Raw genomic sequence first — 20186 nt, forward strand, 5'->3', positions numbered from 1 at the left:
CTTTAGTGTTTTCACACCTATATCCCATTCGTTTTTGTGTTGATGATGGTCTGTTATTTAATATTTGAAAACACAGCAAGCACCACCTGCGCCTACAAATGGAGTTCCAGAGACGCAGACGAGAAAAGTGAGTCGCCCTCGCCGCACCCGCTCCATGCGTCGGGGCACTGCAGAAATCTCCACTGCATCAATACCTGATCCACACTTCCAGAAGGACACTATAGAGTGTACCCAGAGCACCTTAGAAAAAGACTTCAGCAGCCTCTATCAGCTAGCACAGGTGAGTCCTGACCTTACTAACGCTCTTGTCACAAAATGCAATCAAATTCACACAGCAATGCTCCAAAATCTAAAAGAAAGCCTTTTGTTGGAGATAGTAACTTGATTTTAGAAGAGACAGTGAATGAAGAGGTGTCCCAATACTTTTGTCTATATAGTGTATACCATATTTGAAAAGTGTGGTGCTTAACAAGCCTTAACAGTCAGGGTTCCCTTTAAGGATGTGAATCATATTTTGTCTGTAGTCAAAGAGAAAGATCTTGGATGAAACTGCTCAGCTGCATGGGTTCTACAACGCCTGTGATGAGTTTGAATCCTGGATGGAGGACAAGGCGAACGTTCTCAATACCTTCAGCTCCAACGCAGACAACATTGAGGTTGTGCAGGCCAACTATGAGGTGAGTGTTTGTACAAAAAGTACAAATCGATCATAATTGGATGATATGGTAATATGGTAAAATTGGTAATATGTATCCAAAGCAGCTAAATTAAATGACTACTTCTGTGTGAAGAACTTCCTTACAGAGCTGGCCAGTGGAAAGGGTCAGCTTGAAGATATCACCAAACAGGGTGAGGGACTTGTGAAAAAACAGCACAGCAAAAAGAGAGAGATTCAGTCCAGACAAGCCCAGATCACTGACAGGTAGGAGGAATGAAACACTCTCTGTCATGTTAAACTCAAACCCTCAAATTCCAGATAAGACATGAAGAACTGAACAGCTGCAAGTGTTCTTCCAAATCTTTGCTCTTTAACAACAGGTGGGAGAACATTCAGGCCCTAAAGGATGAGAGAGCTCATGAACTCCTCAGCTCAGCAGATATCAAGTCCTTCTTGCACACCTGTGAGGATGCCAAAGCCCAGCTCTTAGACAAGCTGGCACAGTTGGATACTCCAGATGTTGGCAGTTCCCCTTCATCCCTGCAGGCTGAGGAACGTAGCCAGGCACAAGCTGAGCGGGAGATAGAAGCCCTTGAGAGGAAGATTGAATACCTAAAGAGTGTGGCTAAAATGTAAGTGTCTGTTTATAAAAGCAAGACTTACTATTGCTAATCAGAAGTTTCAAAGTTATTAGTATGGTTAGTTAGAATAAGTGTGAACGCTGCCTTTCCAACTGTGATGCGCACCAAACCGTGGGCCGAGGAATGAGACCACCTGAGGTGGGTCCCAGACAGCCTGTTTCTAAAATCGAGCTCTGGTACAGTTTGTTTAAAGTATGAACACAATAGAAACCACAGACATCTAAACAAACCATACACAGGCTTGGGTTCACGCCTGCCCACAAAATTTAGGGTTAACCCCGCCTGCCCACTCCACCAAAGTCATGCTGTCCACATTTCCCTGCTTTATCACGGGCGAGCCTCCTTGCAGACCTGCCCACACTTCTACACTCTAACTTCTTCTGTACAGTGCTTCAGTTTAACAGAGCTGTGTGTCAATCGACACACTACCCCACTACACTGAGTTTCAGCCACCATTAAAGTAGCATTCCTTAGTGTAGGTGCCTCAGTAAAGTGAAGATGGGAGTTGGGATGCAGCCACAATGACATTCAATTTTACATCTTTAACATTAATGTCCTTCTGTGAATAAATTAGCATGTGCACATTTTTTAATATGAAGTTCACTCAGGACTCGTGGACATACCCACCTTATGCAGACCTCTACATGCAGGCTTATGTCATATATGTGTCATATGTCACTTTTTTCCCTTTTGGTTTGATTGCAAATATTTCAGTATGAACACAAAGCAAGTCAAGTCAAGTCAAGTCAAATTTATTTGTATAGCGCTTTTTACAACTGTTGTCGTCACAAAGCAGCTTTACATAATTATTACTTAATAAAGAACAGAGACAGAGAAGAAAGAAGAAATAACATGAAGCGTCAAAGACCCCCGTGAGCAAGCCAACGGCGACAGTGGCAAGGAAAAACTCCCTCAGAGCTGGAGGAAGAAACCTTGGGAGGAACCAAGACTCACAAGGGGGACCCATCCTCCTCTGGCCAGACTGTTTTAAACATTAATGATAAAAATTACCAAACCAGGTACAACAGAAAGTTAATAGTTGTGATATTAATAGTGTCAGACAGGTACGAGTCCATCTAGGTTTCAGCACGGCCACCAAACAGGCAGCAGCGGCTGGCGGGTGAGCTATGGGTGGTGGCGGGTTGGGGGGGACCCGCTGGCTGGACTGGTAGGTGGCAGCTGGTTAGATGCAGGTAGAGGGGACCTCAGCGGGCAATCTTCCTGCAGATCGGGCTGGGTGGCCATTTACTCGGGGAAGGTAAAGAGAGAGAAGTTAGTTCTAAGAGGAATTTTATGGAGTGCAGAGAATGTTGATCATCAGCATCTGGGTATGTCTGATGACTCCGGCAGGTCTGATTATCACAGCATAATTAAAAGGAGAGAGCCAGAAGGTAACACGGACACGGGCGTACCCTGAGAACACCAGCATCTATCTGCTCCACCGTCAACAAACCTGAGTGATCGCGTGTAAGCAGCGAGACGACAGCTCCAGCATCTCAGAGTACTACAATTCCCTGGGTCCGCGAACCCCTGGACCTGCAGCCCTTATCTAAGAAACATTAATTACCAAAAGCTAAACTAAACATATAAGTTTTCAGTTTAGATTTAAAGATTGAGACTGTGTCTGAGTCCAGAACATTATCTGGAAGGTTATTCCAGAGCTGGGGGGCTTTATAGGAAAAGGCTCTTCCCCCTGCTGAGGTTTTCAGAATTTTGGGAACGCGTAAGAGGCCAGCACCCTGAGATCTAAGTAGTCTTGATGGTTCGTAATATACTATAAGATCCTGCAGGTACTCAGGAGCGAGGCCATGTAGGGCTTTATATGTTAATAAAAGAATTTTGTATTCAATACGGAATTTAACTGGGAGCCAATGAAGTGCTGATAGAACTGGACTGATATGGTCAAATTTTCTAGTTTTAGTAAGGACCCTGGCTGCAGCATTTTGCACCAGCTGAAGTTTATTGAGGTTCCTGCTGGAACAACCTGACAGTAACGCATTACAGTAATCTAGCCTTGAGGTAATAAAAGCATGTACTAGCTTTTCTGCGTCTTGTAGTGATAAGGAGTTTCTTAGTTTGGAGATGTTCCTAAGCTGCATAAAGGCTGTTCTACTAATATTAGCTATATGTTGCTCAAATGATAAATCTGAGTCGAATGTGACGCCAAGATTTTTAGCTGCTAAACCAGGAATGATGGGAGAATCTGCCAAGTCTAACATTAAGTCTGATAGTTTATTTCTAGAGTCTTTTGGACCTAAAAGGAGAACTTCGGTTTTGTCACTGTTAAGGAGAAGGAAGTTATGTGACATCCAGAGTTTTATATCCTTTACACAGTCCTCCATTTTCTGTAGTCTAAATTTATCGTCAGGTTTGGCTGATATATAGAGCTGTGTGTCATCTGCATAGAAGTGGAAATTAACGCCATGTCTGCTTATAACTGAGCCCAGTGGTAACATGTATAATGTAAATAATAGTGGTCCTAAAATTGAGCCTTGCGGAACTCCATATCTTACTTCTGTGTAGTTTGAAGATAAATCATTTATCTTTACAAATTGGAAGCGTCCCGTTAGATATGACTGGAACCATGATAGGGCTGTCCCTGTGATTCCAACCATTTTCTCTAATCTTTCTAGTAATATAGAATGATCTATTGTATCAAAGGCTGCACTAAGGTCTAGTAGGACTAATAAAGATACGTAGCCTTGATCAGAGGCAAGAAGGAGATCATTCGTAATCTTCACTAGGGCTGTCTCTGTGCTGTGATTGAGTCTAAATCCAGACTGGAATTTCTCATACATGTCATTTTTACTCAGGTATAAGCAGAGTTGTTGGGCCACAGCTTTTTCTAATATCTTAGATACGAATGTTAAGTTTGAGCAAAGCAAACCAGAACTATAATTTAACAATTTTCTTGTTTTGTTCAGACCAACGGAAATCAAACTACAAGTATTAACACCTCCTAATTCTGTACTCTGCATACAGTTATTCCTAGCTTGAAGTTCCCTCACTGTTCTACCCCTTGCTGTGTTGTAGGAAGCATGACTGCAGCCCTGCAGAGAGTGCTGCCATCATGGAGGAGGTCCATGCTTTGGAGGAACTGCTGCAGCAGGTCAAGGCCCAAGCTACCAACAGGCAAAGCATGCTGGATGAGGCTCGACGGCTGCAGCTTTTCCAGAAAGAGTGCAAGGACCTGATGCTGTGGGCTGAGGCAATGGAGGAGCGCCTTGTGGAAGAGGAGAACATCTCTGATGTAGGGTCAGCTCAGGCACTGTTGGAGGAGAATCAGGAAGTGCGGCTGGAGATCGAGCAACAGCGAGCCAGGTTTTGTGACAGATGACTGAATACCAATCAGTAAAGCTATAATCAGCAGAGACAATGACATTGAGCTACATTTGAACATTTGTAAATATTTCTTTAGTTGTCAGGGTTTGTAAAACTGCTGTCCTAGCAGCACTACTGTAATTAAAAAAAAATGAAATATAATACTGACTTCATACCTTCAGGTTGACAGCCATGGAAAAGCTGGGTGAGTCTTTAGAATCATCATCTGGGAGAAAGGATGTCCAGCAAACACTGGCAAAGTTAAACCATGAATGGAATAAGCTGGACAAGCTGTGGTCTAGCCAAAACAGGAGGCTGCAACAAGGACTTGACCTTCAGAAACTGAACAAGGAAGCAGATCGAATAGATGCTACGATATCTGGTCATGAAGCCAGACTCAAAATCAATGATCTTGGGGTGAGTTTTGCCTTCATGAGAAGCTGAGGAATTATTTAAATTAAAGGCCATTCCTGCAGGAGAACTCATGGAAATGACAATGGGGCTTATTCACCAACTTTTTTTTAAGAAGAAATTACATACAGTTTTGAAGATTCTGACACAAGAAGATGTTTGCATATACTGATGTTTTCTTACTTGGGATTTGTTCAGTTTATGAGCACAGAGGGATCCATCATTATGAGGGCATAGCTATGAACAGTAATCTGAACTCTATCATTTAGGATTCTATCAAGAACAAATGATAAGCCCAACAATAAATCAGCCACTCAGCAATATTTCTGCTATTTTAAACCTGTTTAATGTTACACTGGTGGTGATGATTGTATTTGTGGGCAGGACTCTGTGGATAGTGTACACAGTTTGCTTGGCCGCCAAGAGGAGCTAGAGGGTTTGCTTAGAGCTCTCGACCAACAGATTGACAACTTTCAAAACAGAAGCCAAGAGCTCATTGACAAGCGGCACTTTGCTTCCAAACAGTGAGAATAACCTGCATTAATTTCCACTTTTTTTATTTTTGCTCAACTGTATTAATATTGATAATTCTCTGATGTTCTCAGAATTCAGCAGCGATCTCGAGCCATTGAAGAACGAAACAGAAAGCTGAAAGATAACTGTAAACAAAGAAGACTGGAATTACTTGCTTCCAAAAAATACCAGGTATTGCTGGGGATGATGTAGGCCTAGATAAAGGGACTACTGATTTGTTCGGAAATACTCAGGTGGACTTTCACAGTCTTTAACCAAGGATCCTAGCCTAGCTAGTGGTGAAACCTGAATGTAGTACCACACAAAGAAACCCACCAGTTTTAATAGTGGCTTTTTCTAAATGGCAGGAGTTCTACAGAGATGCAGAGGAGCTGATTCTTTGGATGGAAGAGAAATTTAAGATAGCTGAAGATGAGTCGTACAGGGATCCCACCAACGTCCTCCACAAACTCAAAAGGCACGAGGCAGCTGAGAAAGAGATGCAGGCCAATCAAGTCCGTCTGGACAGACTTATCGAGGTAGGCTGCATCAGAGCATGCAGAGTTCACCAGAGCTGTCTGGTAATGTACAGCTTTACTGTAAGACTGGAAACAGAAATCTAAATGTCTGAACACATTTGCTTTCACCAAAACATTTTAATAAAAAAGAGACCGATTTCATGTAACATGTTGAGGCTGATTTCATGTAATACCCAGATAACTGTTAATACTGGGCTTCTATGAGAAAAGCTTTGAGAATAATTAAGCTAAAGCTCACAAAGTATTGGTAATTTTCTTTTTCTTTGTCCTTTTCTTTTTTTTATTTTGGTGTTTTATTAATAAATGAACAGAGTATAACCAAATTAATCACGAATGATGCCTGGCATAGTATGTACCATCTGATGACCAATATACATTTTGATTGGTCTTATGCCACTGAGGTTCATTTGTTCTCATATTTGTAAATGCTATGTCTGTAATATGGGTTTTGTTCCTAATCAGGCAGGAGAAGAGATGATCGCTGAAGACCACTACAACAGTCAAAGCATCCAGAGGAAGTCTAGGCAGGTGCGGGGCCGGTGGAACGAGCTCCAGAGAAAGATGACAGAAAGAGGGGATAAGCTAAGACAGGCTGGGCAACAGGAACAACTCATGGAGCTGCTTCAGGTAAATGTGAATTTCTGATTAGCTTTTCCTTTCCCCTTTAAATACAATTTCACCTATAATATATATATTTTTACATATCTCCACATTATATGTCACTGAAACAGAAACACAGCAAAACTCTTTTTCTCTTTGTGTGGATAAGATTGGCAACAGACAGTCAAGGCTAAAAATCAACGTCCCTCTTTTAAGTGAGATTTCCCTTTGGTACACCTGCCTTCAGACAAAACTATATGTCTGCTTCTTTTCAGGACGCCAAAGTGAAAATTGAGGTAATTCAGTGGATGCTGCAGCATGCAGCAAAGGGCCATGACCTTCGCTCAAGTCGACAGCTCCTTAAGGAGCACAAGCAGCTGGAGCAGGACGCTCAGGAGCTAGCAGACAAGATCAACTCCATCGTCGCCCGTGCCAAACACTTGGCCATCAATCACTTTGACTCCCTGAGAATCCTCCGTGAGACAGACACCTACCTGAAACTGTGAGCTCCTTCGACAGGCCTCAGATTGTATTTTTCATATACCCCTTGAATGTTCAGTATGAAAAATCCCAGAGTGACTCAATATTTAGTTATTGTTTTGGAATGATGTGAAGTGTTTTGAGCTGTACCGTGATGGGAACTGTAAAAGAGAACCGAGTCAGAGTTTACAGTGGTGGTGATAGGATCCAGATATCTGAGGAGTTTAATGTCTCGAGAAGCTACCTCAAATAAAGTTAGCCCCTTAACACTCCAAAGCCTATACACTAATACACTAAGGTGTATTATTCGGTAACTACAGGGACTTCTGTACAAACTGGTGGGGCTATTCTTTGTAATAACTTTCAGAAATTTGTAATAACACTTTCAGCCTGCTGGCAGTCCATAATTGTGGGTTTGATACCCGGGCTAGGCAAGCTACCACTGTTGGGCCCTTGAGCAAGGCCCTTCACCCTCTCTACTCCCTGGACGCCACAGCAATGGCTGCCACCGCTCTGGGCATGTGTGCTCATGATCACTGTCTGTGTTTCACTGGTGTGTATGTGTGTGTTCACTGCATGGATGGGTTAAAGGCGGAAGCCAAACACCATCTGTGTCCGACACTAATGGTGATTATGGTTGTCCTGTCTTGAGAAGCTTTGGCCCTAAAACCCATTCACTTTCAACCTATAGTGAAAAGGTACTTTCACAAGACACATAAGTGACATGTAGGTTCACTAGTGGTTTGGGATAGCAAATAAAATCATATTTGTATTGTCAACATTGTGACCGCTAGTTCTTATTACCACTTTATGTAGAGTGATATGACATGTAATGTTGGCCAGTTGATTAAGTCTTGGTCTTTTTGGCAGATTTAAGTCTCTACAAAAGCCTTTGGATCATCGTAGATGCCAACTGGAAGCAGATGTGGCCCTCTTTAGCTTTTACCATGATGTGGACCTGGAGCTTACTTGGATCTCTGAACATTACCCTTTGGCTGATACCAGTAACTACGGCAAATCCTTGGCAGGGGCCATCAACCTGCTACAAAAGCACAAGGTGGAATCTTAGATACAGCTATACAAAGTTGTGAAATGTTGTTTTTTTAAGAGTATCTTTTTTAGGAGAGTTATGTATATTAACTAGTGCCGTCACGATACCAGAATTCTGATTTTAGTAATGGTACCAAGTATAGTATGAAAATAAGATAAGATAAGATAATCCTTTATTAGTCCCACAGTGGGAAAATTCTCAGTGTCACAGCAGGAAGGGATAGCAAGAGACTCAATTACAAAAATGTAGATAAATAAAGAAATAAATTATTTATATAATACCATATATTTATATATACCATATATTTATATAATACCATTCAGTAATATGAAGAAGAAAAAAGATAACTTTTCAAAAATGTTATAACACCCATTAGAACACAGTCATCCCTGCCATTCCATCAGTCCTGACTTGTCTCTCTATTGTCTGAACACCAAGATCCATGTTCCTGAACCTTAATTAAGTCCAGTGTTGGACTAAATTGCAGTGTCAACAGTAAAAGATTATGGGAAATTGCCTGTGGAACTGGCCCTACTTAGTGCCCCCTATGTGACCTAGCTATTCTGAACCCCACTAGGAGCTGCAATCAGAGGTTAATGCCCACAGCCAGTATCTTCAGCGAGTGTTGGACAGAGGGCAGACTATGGCCAGGTCCAGCCAATGGGATAGCAGAGAGGTGCAGCAAAGATGTGACCATCTACTTGCAGAGTGGGAGGAGCTAGAAGATGCCTGTGAAAAACGCTCTGCCCATCTCAATAAAGCAGTTGTGCGGGAACAGGTAAAAGCTGCAGTCCTGTAGAGAAATAGTATCTGTATGTAAGACATGAATTTGTCTAAAGGTAAATATTTATAACTATTCGCAGATCTTGCTTGAGTGTGCCGAGTTGGAGAACCGCCTGTCTGAAACATCTGCCTTGGTCAGTTCTGACTATGGCAAAAATGAATTGGCCACACAAAGTCTTATGAAGCAGCATCAGGTGCGCAGAAAGCTGTAATGTGTTCATCAATGCTGCAGTATGGCTGTTGTATTTATGCAGTGTTGATGGTAACGGTTTATGTGTGCAGGCCGTGGAGGGTCAGATCGAGGTGCTAGCAGCTCAGGTGCATGAGCTGAAGTCCAGCGTGGACCAGGCTGTGCGGGCATGGGGCTTGGAGGAAGTAAAGAGATCCTACTACCCCATCAAAACCCAGCTAAGCGAACTACAGCATTCAGCTACTCTCAGGTGACTGCAGAAATCTGCAAAGTTGTAATGTGCCCCACCCCATGATGACACAAAAAACAATCTACCGCCTATGTTTTGCTACAACAGAGACAAAAGACTCCAGGAGACGCTTCACTTGCATGAATTTAAGCGCGAGTCTTCAGATCTGGAAGAGTGGATAGCTCAGCAGCAGCTGATTGCCTCCTCTGATGACTATGGCTCTGATTATGAGAATGTACTGGTAAGACAGTTGGTCAGCTCTTGTTAAAAAGGAAACATCTTCTTGCATGTTCTGCTTTGGCAGATATGAGCATTTAATGTGATCAGTGATTTGTCTGTCGAGTTACTTGAGAAGAATTAACAAACTACGTAAGCAGTGTGTCTGAATGTCAGTCATCTGTTCTGTGACAGCAACTCCAGACCAGGTTTGAGGTGTTCCTGAAGCAGCTAGATGTGGGCTTGGAGAAGATGCACGGATGCAAAGAGCTGGCTCACAAGCTCATCAAAAACAACCACCCTGAGAAGCAATTCATCCAGGAAACACAGGGGATACTTAGGTATCAGTGCTACTACAGCATATACCATGTGTTTAGGAAATATATGATGTCAGTTGCCATGAAATGACTAACAACTTTTTGGATGTCATATTTATTATTATTGTTATCCTATTGAATGGTGGATATTCAACAAGACAATGCAAGAAACCATACAGCTCATTAATTGATTTTAAGACTCAATTTGGACAGCAGTAAACAATGTGTGAAGCAGTTTCTTTAAAACATTTTATAAACTTGCCACACATGCAGTATTTATACAGTTTGTGACACGTCATTCATGTCGTCATTCAAGTTGTGTTCAAGACAAGAGCACCTGTGACATTTAGATTTAGGGCATTTAGCAGATGCTCTTATCCAGAGTGATTTACAAAAGTGCTTCACTGTTTACTAAAACAGTAAGGTAAAAATACCCTTAGCTAGTTTGTATAGACTAGGATCCAAAGATAACTTTAAGATAGCTTGGATACTACTAAATACAAAAGTCAGTATGGAGACCACAGTACTCTGCACTGCATTTCACCCATGTACTCTTGGAAGAGGTGGGTCTTCAGTCTACGTTTGAAGACAGCGAGCGACTCTGTCGTTCGGACACCCAGGGGAAGTTTGTTCCACCACTTCAAAGCCAGGACAAAAAAAGCTTGGATGCTTGTCTTCCATGGATGTTAAAGGATGTCGGGTCAGGCTGAGCCGAACTTAAAGCTCGAAGGGCTTTTGGTACAGATTGGCTTTTGACCCATTGTGGTCCATTCTTGGCTTTGTAGGCCAATGTCAGGGTTTTGAATCTGATGTGGGAAGCAGCTCAGGAAGCCAGTAAAGAGAACCCAGCTCAGTTTCAGGGCTGAACTTTACATTACTGATAAAAACTATAATGTCAAGAATAATAGTTAAAAAATTCACGTTGTTTTTTTTTCATAGGGAAACTGCTTTCCACACTTCTGTCCACAGACCATCCACAGTGGTTATATTTCTCTTTTTCTCCACATATTTCCCAACGTAGCCTCACACAATCTCAACTGGTTTTTCACTCAATCGACTATGTGGCATCTTGCATCGTCTGTCCTCCTTTGAGTGAACAGATGGAATATCATATTAAAAACCGTAGCTAAATATCAGTGACATACTTGTATGACATACATGACTTGACATACATTGAGCAATTGGTTTTGACTGCCAGTGTAAGAATTCTGTATGATGAGTTTTACTATAGTTAGAACATACCTATAGCTATTCATAAGAAAGTTTTATGAAATGAAAGCTTAAGTCTTTATTGTTTTGTCAGTGAATCATGGGACGAGCTGCAGCAATTGTCCAAAGATCGTAAAGAGAACCTGCACAAGTCTGAGAAATGTCACAAGGTCTACAAGGACTTGACTGTTGCTCTGGGAAACATAGAGGTAATGAAACCTAATAGTACTCTAATGTGTGCCTGTCTACACTCACTAAGAACTTTAGCAGGAACACCTGCGCACTTATTATTCATTTTTTTAATCAGCCAATGATGAGACAGCAAGGCAATGCTTAAAATTGCGCAGATAAAGGTAATAGAATCAGAATGGCAGGGGGAGTGTAATGTTTGTAATTTTATGAACGATTATTTCTCTCTCTAGAGTAGTGTTGGTAGAGTCCAAGACCACCACTTTTAGTAGTCGAGTCAGACCGAGGCTGAATTAAAAGTTTTCATCGTGTAATGAAATATAATAAAAATAAGAAAATGGAAAAAGTGAAATTATTTTGTTATTCATTGTACATTATTTATCATTAATTATACACAATATATAGTAATAAAATGTACTTTTATTTAATCACATTTTATAAAATGTAACCTAACATTATCATGAAATATTATCATAGCCTTAGTCAGATAATGGTGCTGATTATGTGTTTCATCTTCTGTAATACTTTGTCACCACATAACCATGAACCACGGTTCATGACCAATTGCTAGCCGTTTGCACTACCTTTTTAACTCCACTCTTTTATAATAAACCCAACACATCTTTTTACATCCACAAGCTTCTGGTTTGTGTTACAAACATTACAATAATCAAAGGACATAACACTTCCACTGTCCAGTTAATCCATCATGTAAAGGAATAATTAAAAACTCAACAACTCTGGTCACTGCTCAGTTTTGCAGCACATCACAGTATTCCTGTTAGCATTCTGCTATTACTATGGTAAATAAGTCATATTGAAACCAAAGAATGATGATATGTGGCTGAAATTTACACAGAGATTTTAACAGGCAACGCTAGTGTTCTGTTACCTCACCTAACTTTAGTAGCCTGGTCTTCACCTCCTTTTCACAGTGAGCTTCAGAAAGAGAAATAGACACATTACCCATTAATGGTCTCGAGACCAGACTTAAGTACTACAACACTACTAAAGAATAAAGAATAAACATCCAATGAGTGACAGTCCTGCATACAGCTTGAGAATGGCCAGACTGGTTCAAACTGACAGAAAGGCTATGGTAACTCAGATAACCTCTGTAGAATTGTGGTGAGCAGAAAAACATCTCAGTATTCTGTACAACAGCTAAAACATTTGACAGGTTCCACGTCTCCATGTCAGCCAAGAACAGAAAGCTGAGGCTGCAGTGGGCACAGGCTCACCAAACTTGGACAAGACTGGAAAAACATAGCCTGTAGCCCATAGTCTCATAAATCTTGAATTCTGCTGAAGCACACAGATGGCATGTCAAGGCAAGGATTTGGTGCAAATAGCTTGAATCCATGGACCCAACTGGCAGATGTGTAATGATGTGGGGAATGTTTACTTGGCACACTTTGGGCTCATTAATACTAATCATTTATCTCTTAAAAGCCACAAACTAGTTGAGAATTGTTGCCGACCATGTGCATCCCTTCATGGCCACAATTTACCCATCTGCTAACAGCTACCTTCAGCATGATAATACACCACGTACAAGTTAATCTCCCACTGGTTTCATGAACATGGCAATGAGTCCGGTGTTCCTCAGTAGCATTCCCAGTCACTGGATCTGAATCCAGTGGAACACATTTAGGAAGTGGTAGATTGAAAACTGTGACAGAATCATATCAACCAGAATCTCAACTGAATATTTCTAACATGTTGTGGAATCCATGCCATGGCAAAAAGATGTCCTAGCCAGGATTAGTATAATACATTCCTAATAGTTCCTAATAAAGTGCTCAGTGAGTGTAAATTTTAAGCAACAGTAAACAGCTTTACCAATGTGCTACCTTTTTCTTCTATCTGAAATGAACAGGATAGGTACAAAAGCATTCCTGAGGACGTTGCCAAAGACATTCAAGGTGTGGTGATGCAGTTAAGGAAGCATGAGGCATTGGTGCATGAGCTGGCTGGAAATGAACAGCAGGTACTGAGAACATCCAAAAATGACTGGAGAGCTGAATTGCCTTTGAATCAAATATCATATATGCATGGCCCCATGTGAAAGGTGCAATGAATAATCTCATGGTCTGGAGTAGTTTTGGTTTCTGATTTTGGGTTGCTTGGTGTTTTTGTTGGATTTTTTCCAGCTGCAGGAGCTGCTGGATGCTGCAGACTCAATTCTAGACCTGTGCTCCCCAGATCTGAGAGGTAAGATGCAGGAGCAACAGCAGGAAGTGGTGGAGAGCTGGGAGAAACTGCGTATAAAAATGGAGCAGAGGGAGGAGGAGCTCCGACTCGCCAAACAGCGCTACCTCTTCCTCAACACGGTAACATAACACAACCATGCAAACTCTCACACTTTTTGTGGTTTGTTTAGACCTAACAGCCAGTTCCATTTAAATTTTCCATCTGGTATTTCAGGTACAGGACTATTCTCTGTGGTGTTCTCAAGTACTAAATGAAATGAAGGCTGAGGAGTCCATTCGTGACGTGGCCACATGTGACCTGCAGCTTTTCCAGCATCAGCAGCTGTGGGCTGAGATTGTAGCCCGTGAGGAAACTTATGCCAAAGCTGTGGCTATGGGTGAACGCTTACAAGAGCACAGCATTCCTAATGCCAGTGAGGTAAGTGTCTAGGACAGGTGATTCTCTTTTCTTTTTTAATGTCTTTACAGAAGGTGGATGTCTTGTAATGAGCAAGTGAGAATGCAAATATTTGTCAAACAATTAACAACTGAACTGGATAGAATATGGAAAATGGTTATTGTAAGTATCATATATGAAAGGTGCACGTATTTGTCACTGTACACTGTACAGCGAAATGTGTCCTCCGCATTTATCCCATCTGGTAGTGAACACACACTCACACACACACATGTGTTAGGGGCAGTGAGTACAGACACACACCCAGAGCGGTGGGCAGCCAACTCCAGCGCCCGGGGAGCAGAGAGGGTAAAGGGCCTTGCTCAAGGGCCCAACAGTGGCAGCTTGCCGAGCCCGGGAATCGAACCCACAACCCTGTTATCGATATCCCGGTGCTCTAACCGCTGAGCCACCACTGCCCCTGAACACTATAAACATGTCTTTTGATCAACAGGTTGAAGAAAAGCTGAGAACTTTGCAGTCCGAAAGAGAAAAGCTGTCAGCTAACTGGGAATCAAAGCAAAAGTGGCTAGAAAACACCTACCTGGAGCAGGTGTTCTACAGAGACATTGAAAACATGGAGAAAACCACCAACTCACAAGAGGTTGGAGCTTGAATAAACATCATATATGTATATTGCTAAGCATTACTTTGTTTATCCTAGTTGTTGTCCAGTTTATTTGTGAACATGATATTTCACAAACTTCATTTCACATTCCAGCAGCATTATGGGAGAATTTGTATTTATTGCTCTGGGCTTCCCCTATAGGCAGGAATTGGAATTTGTACTTTGAGACATCCCTCTAGACCCTCTATCCCTTTTCTGGACTCTTGAGAGATACAGAATCATCACAGACTTTTACATGAATATGCAGTGTTCTCGTAGTGTTTACTTGACCGCTTTATCAAAGTTACAGTAGTAACATGCAGCATGCAGTTAGTAGCAATTATATAGATGCTATTCTCTTCATTTCACATCAGTGGAGCATTACAGTAATATTGAAGCTGTTATTTTAAGGTGTAAAGGCTACTTAACATTGCTCAAATGTAATGTTTAATGTTGAAATTACAACACCTTATTACATAGTCCCCCTAATTTCAGGGCAGCATTATGTTTTGGAGTTAGCAATGATAGGTACATTAAAGCAGTCATGTTTAGTATATTGTTGCATGTACCTTGCATACAGTAACTGCTTGTAGTGCTTTATAGAGCTTGATCACCAGGTGCCAAATATCTTCTCTGGTGATGCCTTTGCCAAGCCTCTGCTGCATCCATCTAGCTTGTTTTGCGACCTTGTTCATTTGAGTTTTTTTCAGCATTTAAAGTTGTTTTGAAATACATCTTAGTAGTATATTTGGGATCATTATCTTGCTGTAGAATGAGTTTGGAGGCATTTACTGAAACTTGAGCCAATAATATGTTCCTGTACACCTCAGAATTCAATACTGCCTTTAGCAGTTGCATCAACTGTGAAGATAAGTGCAGCAGTACCTGTTCACCTTTTGAGTACTTTTTTGGACTGTTTTTTGTCCAACTAGTGGTTTGCATCTTGCCTCCAAGAAGGCTGTTTTTTAATTATTTGGACACATAATTAAGACTTTTCTTTACCATAGTGAGGATTCTTCTGCCATCAGCAGTTGGAGGTCTTCATTGGCCTACCGGTATCTTTGCGATTAACAAGCTCATCAGTGCACTCTTTCTTCTTAATGATATTCCACACAGTTGATTTTGGTAATTCCATAGTTTGTCATGGTCATTCCATCGTTTTATTCTTGGTTTTAAACCTCATAATAGCTGTTGTCCTTATGTTGAACAACGGCAACTACATACTTCAAAAGAGTTTAGAAACAAGCCTGGGTATCTTATGCCTGCACTTTTGAATGGAACACCTGAGTAATCTTCAACATGGTGACATCTTTACACTGTGAAGGGAGGAGCATATCAAGAAATATGTTTTTTTTTTTGTCTCAAACATTATGGAGGACATTGTATATATTCATTAGGAGAAACATTTCTACCTAATGTTTTGCAAACCACATCTTTTCTCTGATCTTATGATATGTCAGACTGTAATATTATAAAGTGAAATCTGTTATTTTTCAGGTTCAGTTGAAAAACAGTGATTTGGGAACAACTGTGGATGAGACAGACACTCTAATAAAACGTCATGAAGCCTTTGAAAAACTTCTTGGTAGTCAGGAAGAAAAGGTTAGGCACTTTCTATGTTCTGATCAAAGTGCATTAGAAAACATTTACAGGCTTTTTAGGTGTTTAAATTCGGTGCATTTCCAGCAGGAAAAACAGCAACACACATCATCTGTGGTTTCCTTAGTTGCTACTGCGGCAACAACCATGACTTTCTGAACAATAATGGCTTTGCATTGCATTATCAACATGTTTATAGTGTTGTCAACATTATTGTATTGCTTTAGCCTAAACCATGAAGGCACTTACAATTAATGGTGAATGAATGATCCACCTGTTTGCAGATGGTTGCTATTCAGGAGTCTGCTGACAGTCTGAGGCAAGGAGGGGTGACACGAGAGAAAGCCAACCACATTAAAAACAAACTTAAAGGTCTCAGAGACAGGAGGGAGCGCATCAAAGATCTGTCAGAGAAACGCAGGGAGGAACTTCAGATCTCCAGGCTTCTTTGTATTTTCAACCGGGATGCCTCAGAGGTATTTACAGCTCTCCATGTTGCTTTAGCCTAACCCATCTTCACTGCAGTCTAGCCAGTTTATGAATTTAGTAGTAATTTCTTTGTGGAATAGGTTGTGAACATTTGCGACTATATGTGTATTAGTGCTGTTTAAATGTTGGCATTTGTTAATCATCTGCTGTAATTTGGACTACAGGCAGAAGAATGGATTTCAGAACGCATGAAGAAAATGCAGGAGGATTCCAAGATGGACCTGAGCAACCTACAGACTAAAATGAAGCTTCTGCAAAAGCATCAAGTGTTTGAGGCTGAGATTCTGGCTCATGGCAAGATCATTGACTCTGTTAAGCAAGTAAGACCTGTTACATGATGTTTCAGGCTGTGGAGTTCATTTTGTGGTGATTATGTTCTAACAGTATATCTTGCAGCTCTACTTTAGACTAACATAGTCCTGCTTCTCCAAACTCCTTCAGACAGGAGATGAGCTGGTGTCCCTTCGCCACACCAGGTCCAAAGAAGTGCGACAGAGCGTCTCTGCTCTGATCTCTCACTGGGAGGCTCTGAAACAAGCCGTCTCGGCCCGAGGGAAAGTTTTGGAAGACAACCGTGACTTTCTGGAATTCCTTCAAAAAGTGGAGCAGGTTGAAGTTTGGATCCGACAGAGGGTAAGAAATGAGAACCTTCAATGTTCATTATCAGAGTTAAATCCCAACTACTGAGAATGTTCTCAAACTCAGCAGTGTTTAAAATGAGGCATATCTCCCGTTTCCTTCCCTGTCTTATTTTTAGGAGGTGATGATTAATGTGGGGGATCTTGGGGAGGACTATGAACACGGTCTGCAAATACAAAAGAAGATGAGTGAGTTTAGAAGCTCCAGCCTTGGGGTAAGTACACTAGAAGAACCTGGATCTACATTTTTGCTAACATGAGTACTGATCTGAAAATCATCGTCCGGTGTGAGATACAGTATAAACATACAAGCTAAGTGAATTAGTGGGACCTGGGTTCTACAGTGAAAGCGAAACACTCATTTACTCCTTGTTTTTTTTTTTTTTTGATTGTTTGTTTGTTTGTTTTTAAGTTTGTTTTTAAATGTAAGCGGAATTTTGATTTTGGAGCACCAGTGCGGGAAAAAACCTAATCCTAATAGAAAAAAAAAACTACAGAACTACTAATTTGACAGAAAATTAGGCTGCTCTGTTCATCATTCCAAATAAAGATTTTTGTGCTAAAAACAAGCTTCCATAGCTCTCCAGTCTCACCGTTTAGGTTGGTAGTTTAGAACTAATTTGTTGTCTTTGCTGTGACACTGCAGCTCAGCCGTGTATTTGCAGCGTATTCCGCATCAGTATAAACCAACATGGCCACATGTGCACTGTCACTATGACCAGAGGATCGCTGGTTCGAATCCTAGTCACGCTGATATTAGCCATCGGTGGCTGGGGCCCCTAGTGAGTACAATTGGCCTTGCTCTCTACCCAGGGTGGGTAGATGGCACTTTCTCCTCATATCACTGCAGTGCAAAGCTGGCCTCTGCTGGCCAACACATCAGAGCTGGGTACCCAGCGCTTTCCTCCAAGCGTGTTGGTTGTCCGGTGACGTTGCTTCGGCAGCAGTTCGGAAAAAGAGGCGTTGGCTGGCTGTGCATGTATCAGAGAAGGCATGTGTCTTCACCCTTCCATTGTCTGGTGCATTGCATGTGATGGGGAGAATATGTATGGGTTGGGTAATTGATACTGTTTTACTGTTTACATTAAAAAATCATTTTTGACCTAATTTTTCATATTTACACTCCTTGGACCCTCCAGCAAAATCACCCTGTAAACAGCTTACTTCAGAACCTTACCCAGAACCTTAATGGAGTTTATCAACTTTCAGGATGTTACTGTAGATGATGCCCACATTAAGACCATCAACAGCCTGGCAGCTCGTCTAGAGAGGCAAAACATTGATGAGCTGGTCACTGTGAAGAAACGCAGGCAGCAGCTCAACGAGAGGTCTCACCTTTTCCTTCAATAATGCTAATTTGACTAATAATGAGAACTTTTGGGAACTGTTAGCATATTCACACTTTGCCTTTCTGTATTTAATTGAAACAATAGTAAAAGATGTGTGTTGCTCTAAATATTAATGTGAATTTGCCCCTGGTGACAGATGGAATAATTTTCATGGAAACCTGAGCAGCTATAAGAAGAAACTGAAAGCAGCACTGGAAGTCCACTCTTTGATCCGTGACCTTGAGGAAGTTAGGGAGAGGGCAAATGAAAAGGTACATATGTCTATGATATGTGTCTGGTGTGATTCACTAGACCTGTGCGGGAAAACTAATTGACCATTTTTGAAACATTTTAAAGCTTAAATACACCTTTTTATTATATTGAAAACAATTTATGAGGATAATGTATAGAAGAGGAGTTCTCAAGTAACTTGACCCATCATACAGAATAGGAAAGGTTCAGGAGAGGTTCAGGCCACCCACCTGCAGTTTTAGTGGTTTACTTGTTTAGAAGTGAGGGAGGGTTGTGAGAGCACACAGAGACAGAAGGAAAAAAGAAAAGGATAGACATTAGAAAAATAAAGACACTGTCTCTCTGAGCATCACTGGGTTTTTACAGCAAAGTCAGGCAGAGAAATGAGTGGGTTAGGCTGCACCTTATAAACTGCCACCAGCCATGTGCACTGACTCTGTCCCAGACATACTCATTTAGACTATCTAAAACACTAGTGCTGAAACCAGCAGGGTTTCAATACAGTTGGCTGCCTTTCTGAGTGGCTGCAGGTCTGCTCACCACCCACTGGCCATTGCCTTTAAATGTATATAGTAAATAATCTCTGATAAACTCAAACTCATAACTCAAATGTGTTCTGGATCACATTAATGTTTAATCAAACTGACACACTTTGCCACATACCCCAGATATAGTTGTCCAGCCATGACCTGTTTAGTGTTCTTGGTTCTTTGACTATGGAGCTGTGAAACTAACGCTACAAGGCAAATAGTCGCCCAAATTACTTTTTGTTAATATATGCCAAAACACGTCTCTCAAACCACATCTTCATTAAAGTCTTCTTCAAAGTTGTTTAGACTTGTTGATGCCATTTAAGGCACAGCATTACTTATTGTGAACTATAACAATTGACACAATTTTACTGTGTAGGTAAACACTGGGGACAGCTGTTTTAGACAAATATATTTTCATAGCTCACTAACTCTAAATAATAGAGTAAATAATAATATTGTTCGCTAAACCGTAAGTGCCTGATTCAGTGAGAAAGAAGGGGAGCAAATAATTACCAGCCTGTGAGAGATTCAAGGAGCTGAAAAAATACAAACCACACAGAACAAACCAAAAGGAAATAAATATTAAATATGAAATCTGTTAAGCAAATATTTCCCAGGTACAACATTTTCTTTGTTACTGGCAGCAATAGGTCATATTGTGGCCTAGTAACTTGGAAATAATGACTTATTGTCCTAAAATAAGTACTTTTTTAAAAAGATATATTTTTTTGCTAAACTAATTAC

The 20186-nt window shown here is 41.1% G+C and overlaps 1 protein-coding gene across 1 annotated transcript in view; it reads left to right on the forward strand.

The window, feature by feature from the left end:
• The window catches only part of sptbn5 (spectrin, beta, non-erythrocytic 5), a 47810-nt gene that overhangs the window by 12802 nt on the left and 14822 nt on the right, over positions 1 to 20186 (forward strand). Inside the window, exons 14-42 of the mRNA XM_072689809.1 lie at positions 77 to 280; positions 525 to 677; positions 792 to 922; positions 1039 to 1290; positions 4333 to 4620; positions 4803 to 5037; positions 5416 to 5555; positions 5637 to 5736; positions 5913 to 6083; positions 6546 to 6710; positions 6959 to 7185; positions 8034 to 8220; positions 8792 to 8992; positions 9078 to 9191; positions 9280 to 9437; positions 9525 to 9657; positions 9828 to 9973; positions 11253 to 11367; positions 13227 to 13337; positions 13501 to 13680; positions 13775 to 13978; positions 14451 to 14600; positions 16101 to 16205; positions 16487 to 16678; positions 16856 to 17011; positions 17133 to 17324; positions 17449 to 17544; positions 18539 to 18657; positions 18815 to 18929. Of these exons, the coding sequence (XP_072545910.1) occupies positions 77 to 280; positions 525 to 677; positions 792 to 922; positions 1039 to 1290; positions 4333 to 4620; positions 4803 to 5037; positions 5416 to 5555; positions 5637 to 5736; positions 5913 to 6083; positions 6546 to 6710; positions 6959 to 7185; positions 8034 to 8220; positions 8792 to 8992; positions 9078 to 9191; positions 9280 to 9437; positions 9525 to 9657; positions 9828 to 9973; positions 11253 to 11367; positions 13227 to 13337; positions 13501 to 13680; positions 13775 to 13978; positions 14451 to 14600; positions 16101 to 16205; positions 16487 to 16678; positions 16856 to 17011; positions 17133 to 17324; positions 17449 to 17544; positions 18539 to 18657; positions 18815 to 18929 (4740 nt within the window). The remainder of the gene's footprint in view (positions 1 to 76; positions 281 to 524; positions 678 to 791; positions 923 to 1038; positions 1291 to 4332; positions 4621 to 4802; positions 5038 to 5415; positions 5556 to 5636; positions 5737 to 5912; positions 6084 to 6545; positions 6711 to 6958; positions 7186 to 8033; positions 8221 to 8791; positions 8993 to 9077; positions 9192 to 9279; positions 9438 to 9524; positions 9658 to 9827; positions 9974 to 11252; positions 11368 to 13226; positions 13338 to 13500; positions 13681 to 13774; positions 13979 to 14450; positions 14601 to 16100; positions 16206 to 16486; positions 16679 to 16855; positions 17012 to 17132; positions 17325 to 17448; positions 17545 to 18538; positions 18658 to 18814; positions 18930 to 20186) is intronic.

Source organism: Salminus brasiliensis, chromosome 10, assembly GCF_030463535.1.
Source record: "Salminus brasiliensis chromosome 10, fSalBra1.hap2, whole genome shotgun sequence".
NCBI classification, from domain to species: Eukaryota; Metazoa; Chordata; class Actinopteri; order Characiformes; family Bryconidae; genus Salminus; species Salminus brasiliensis.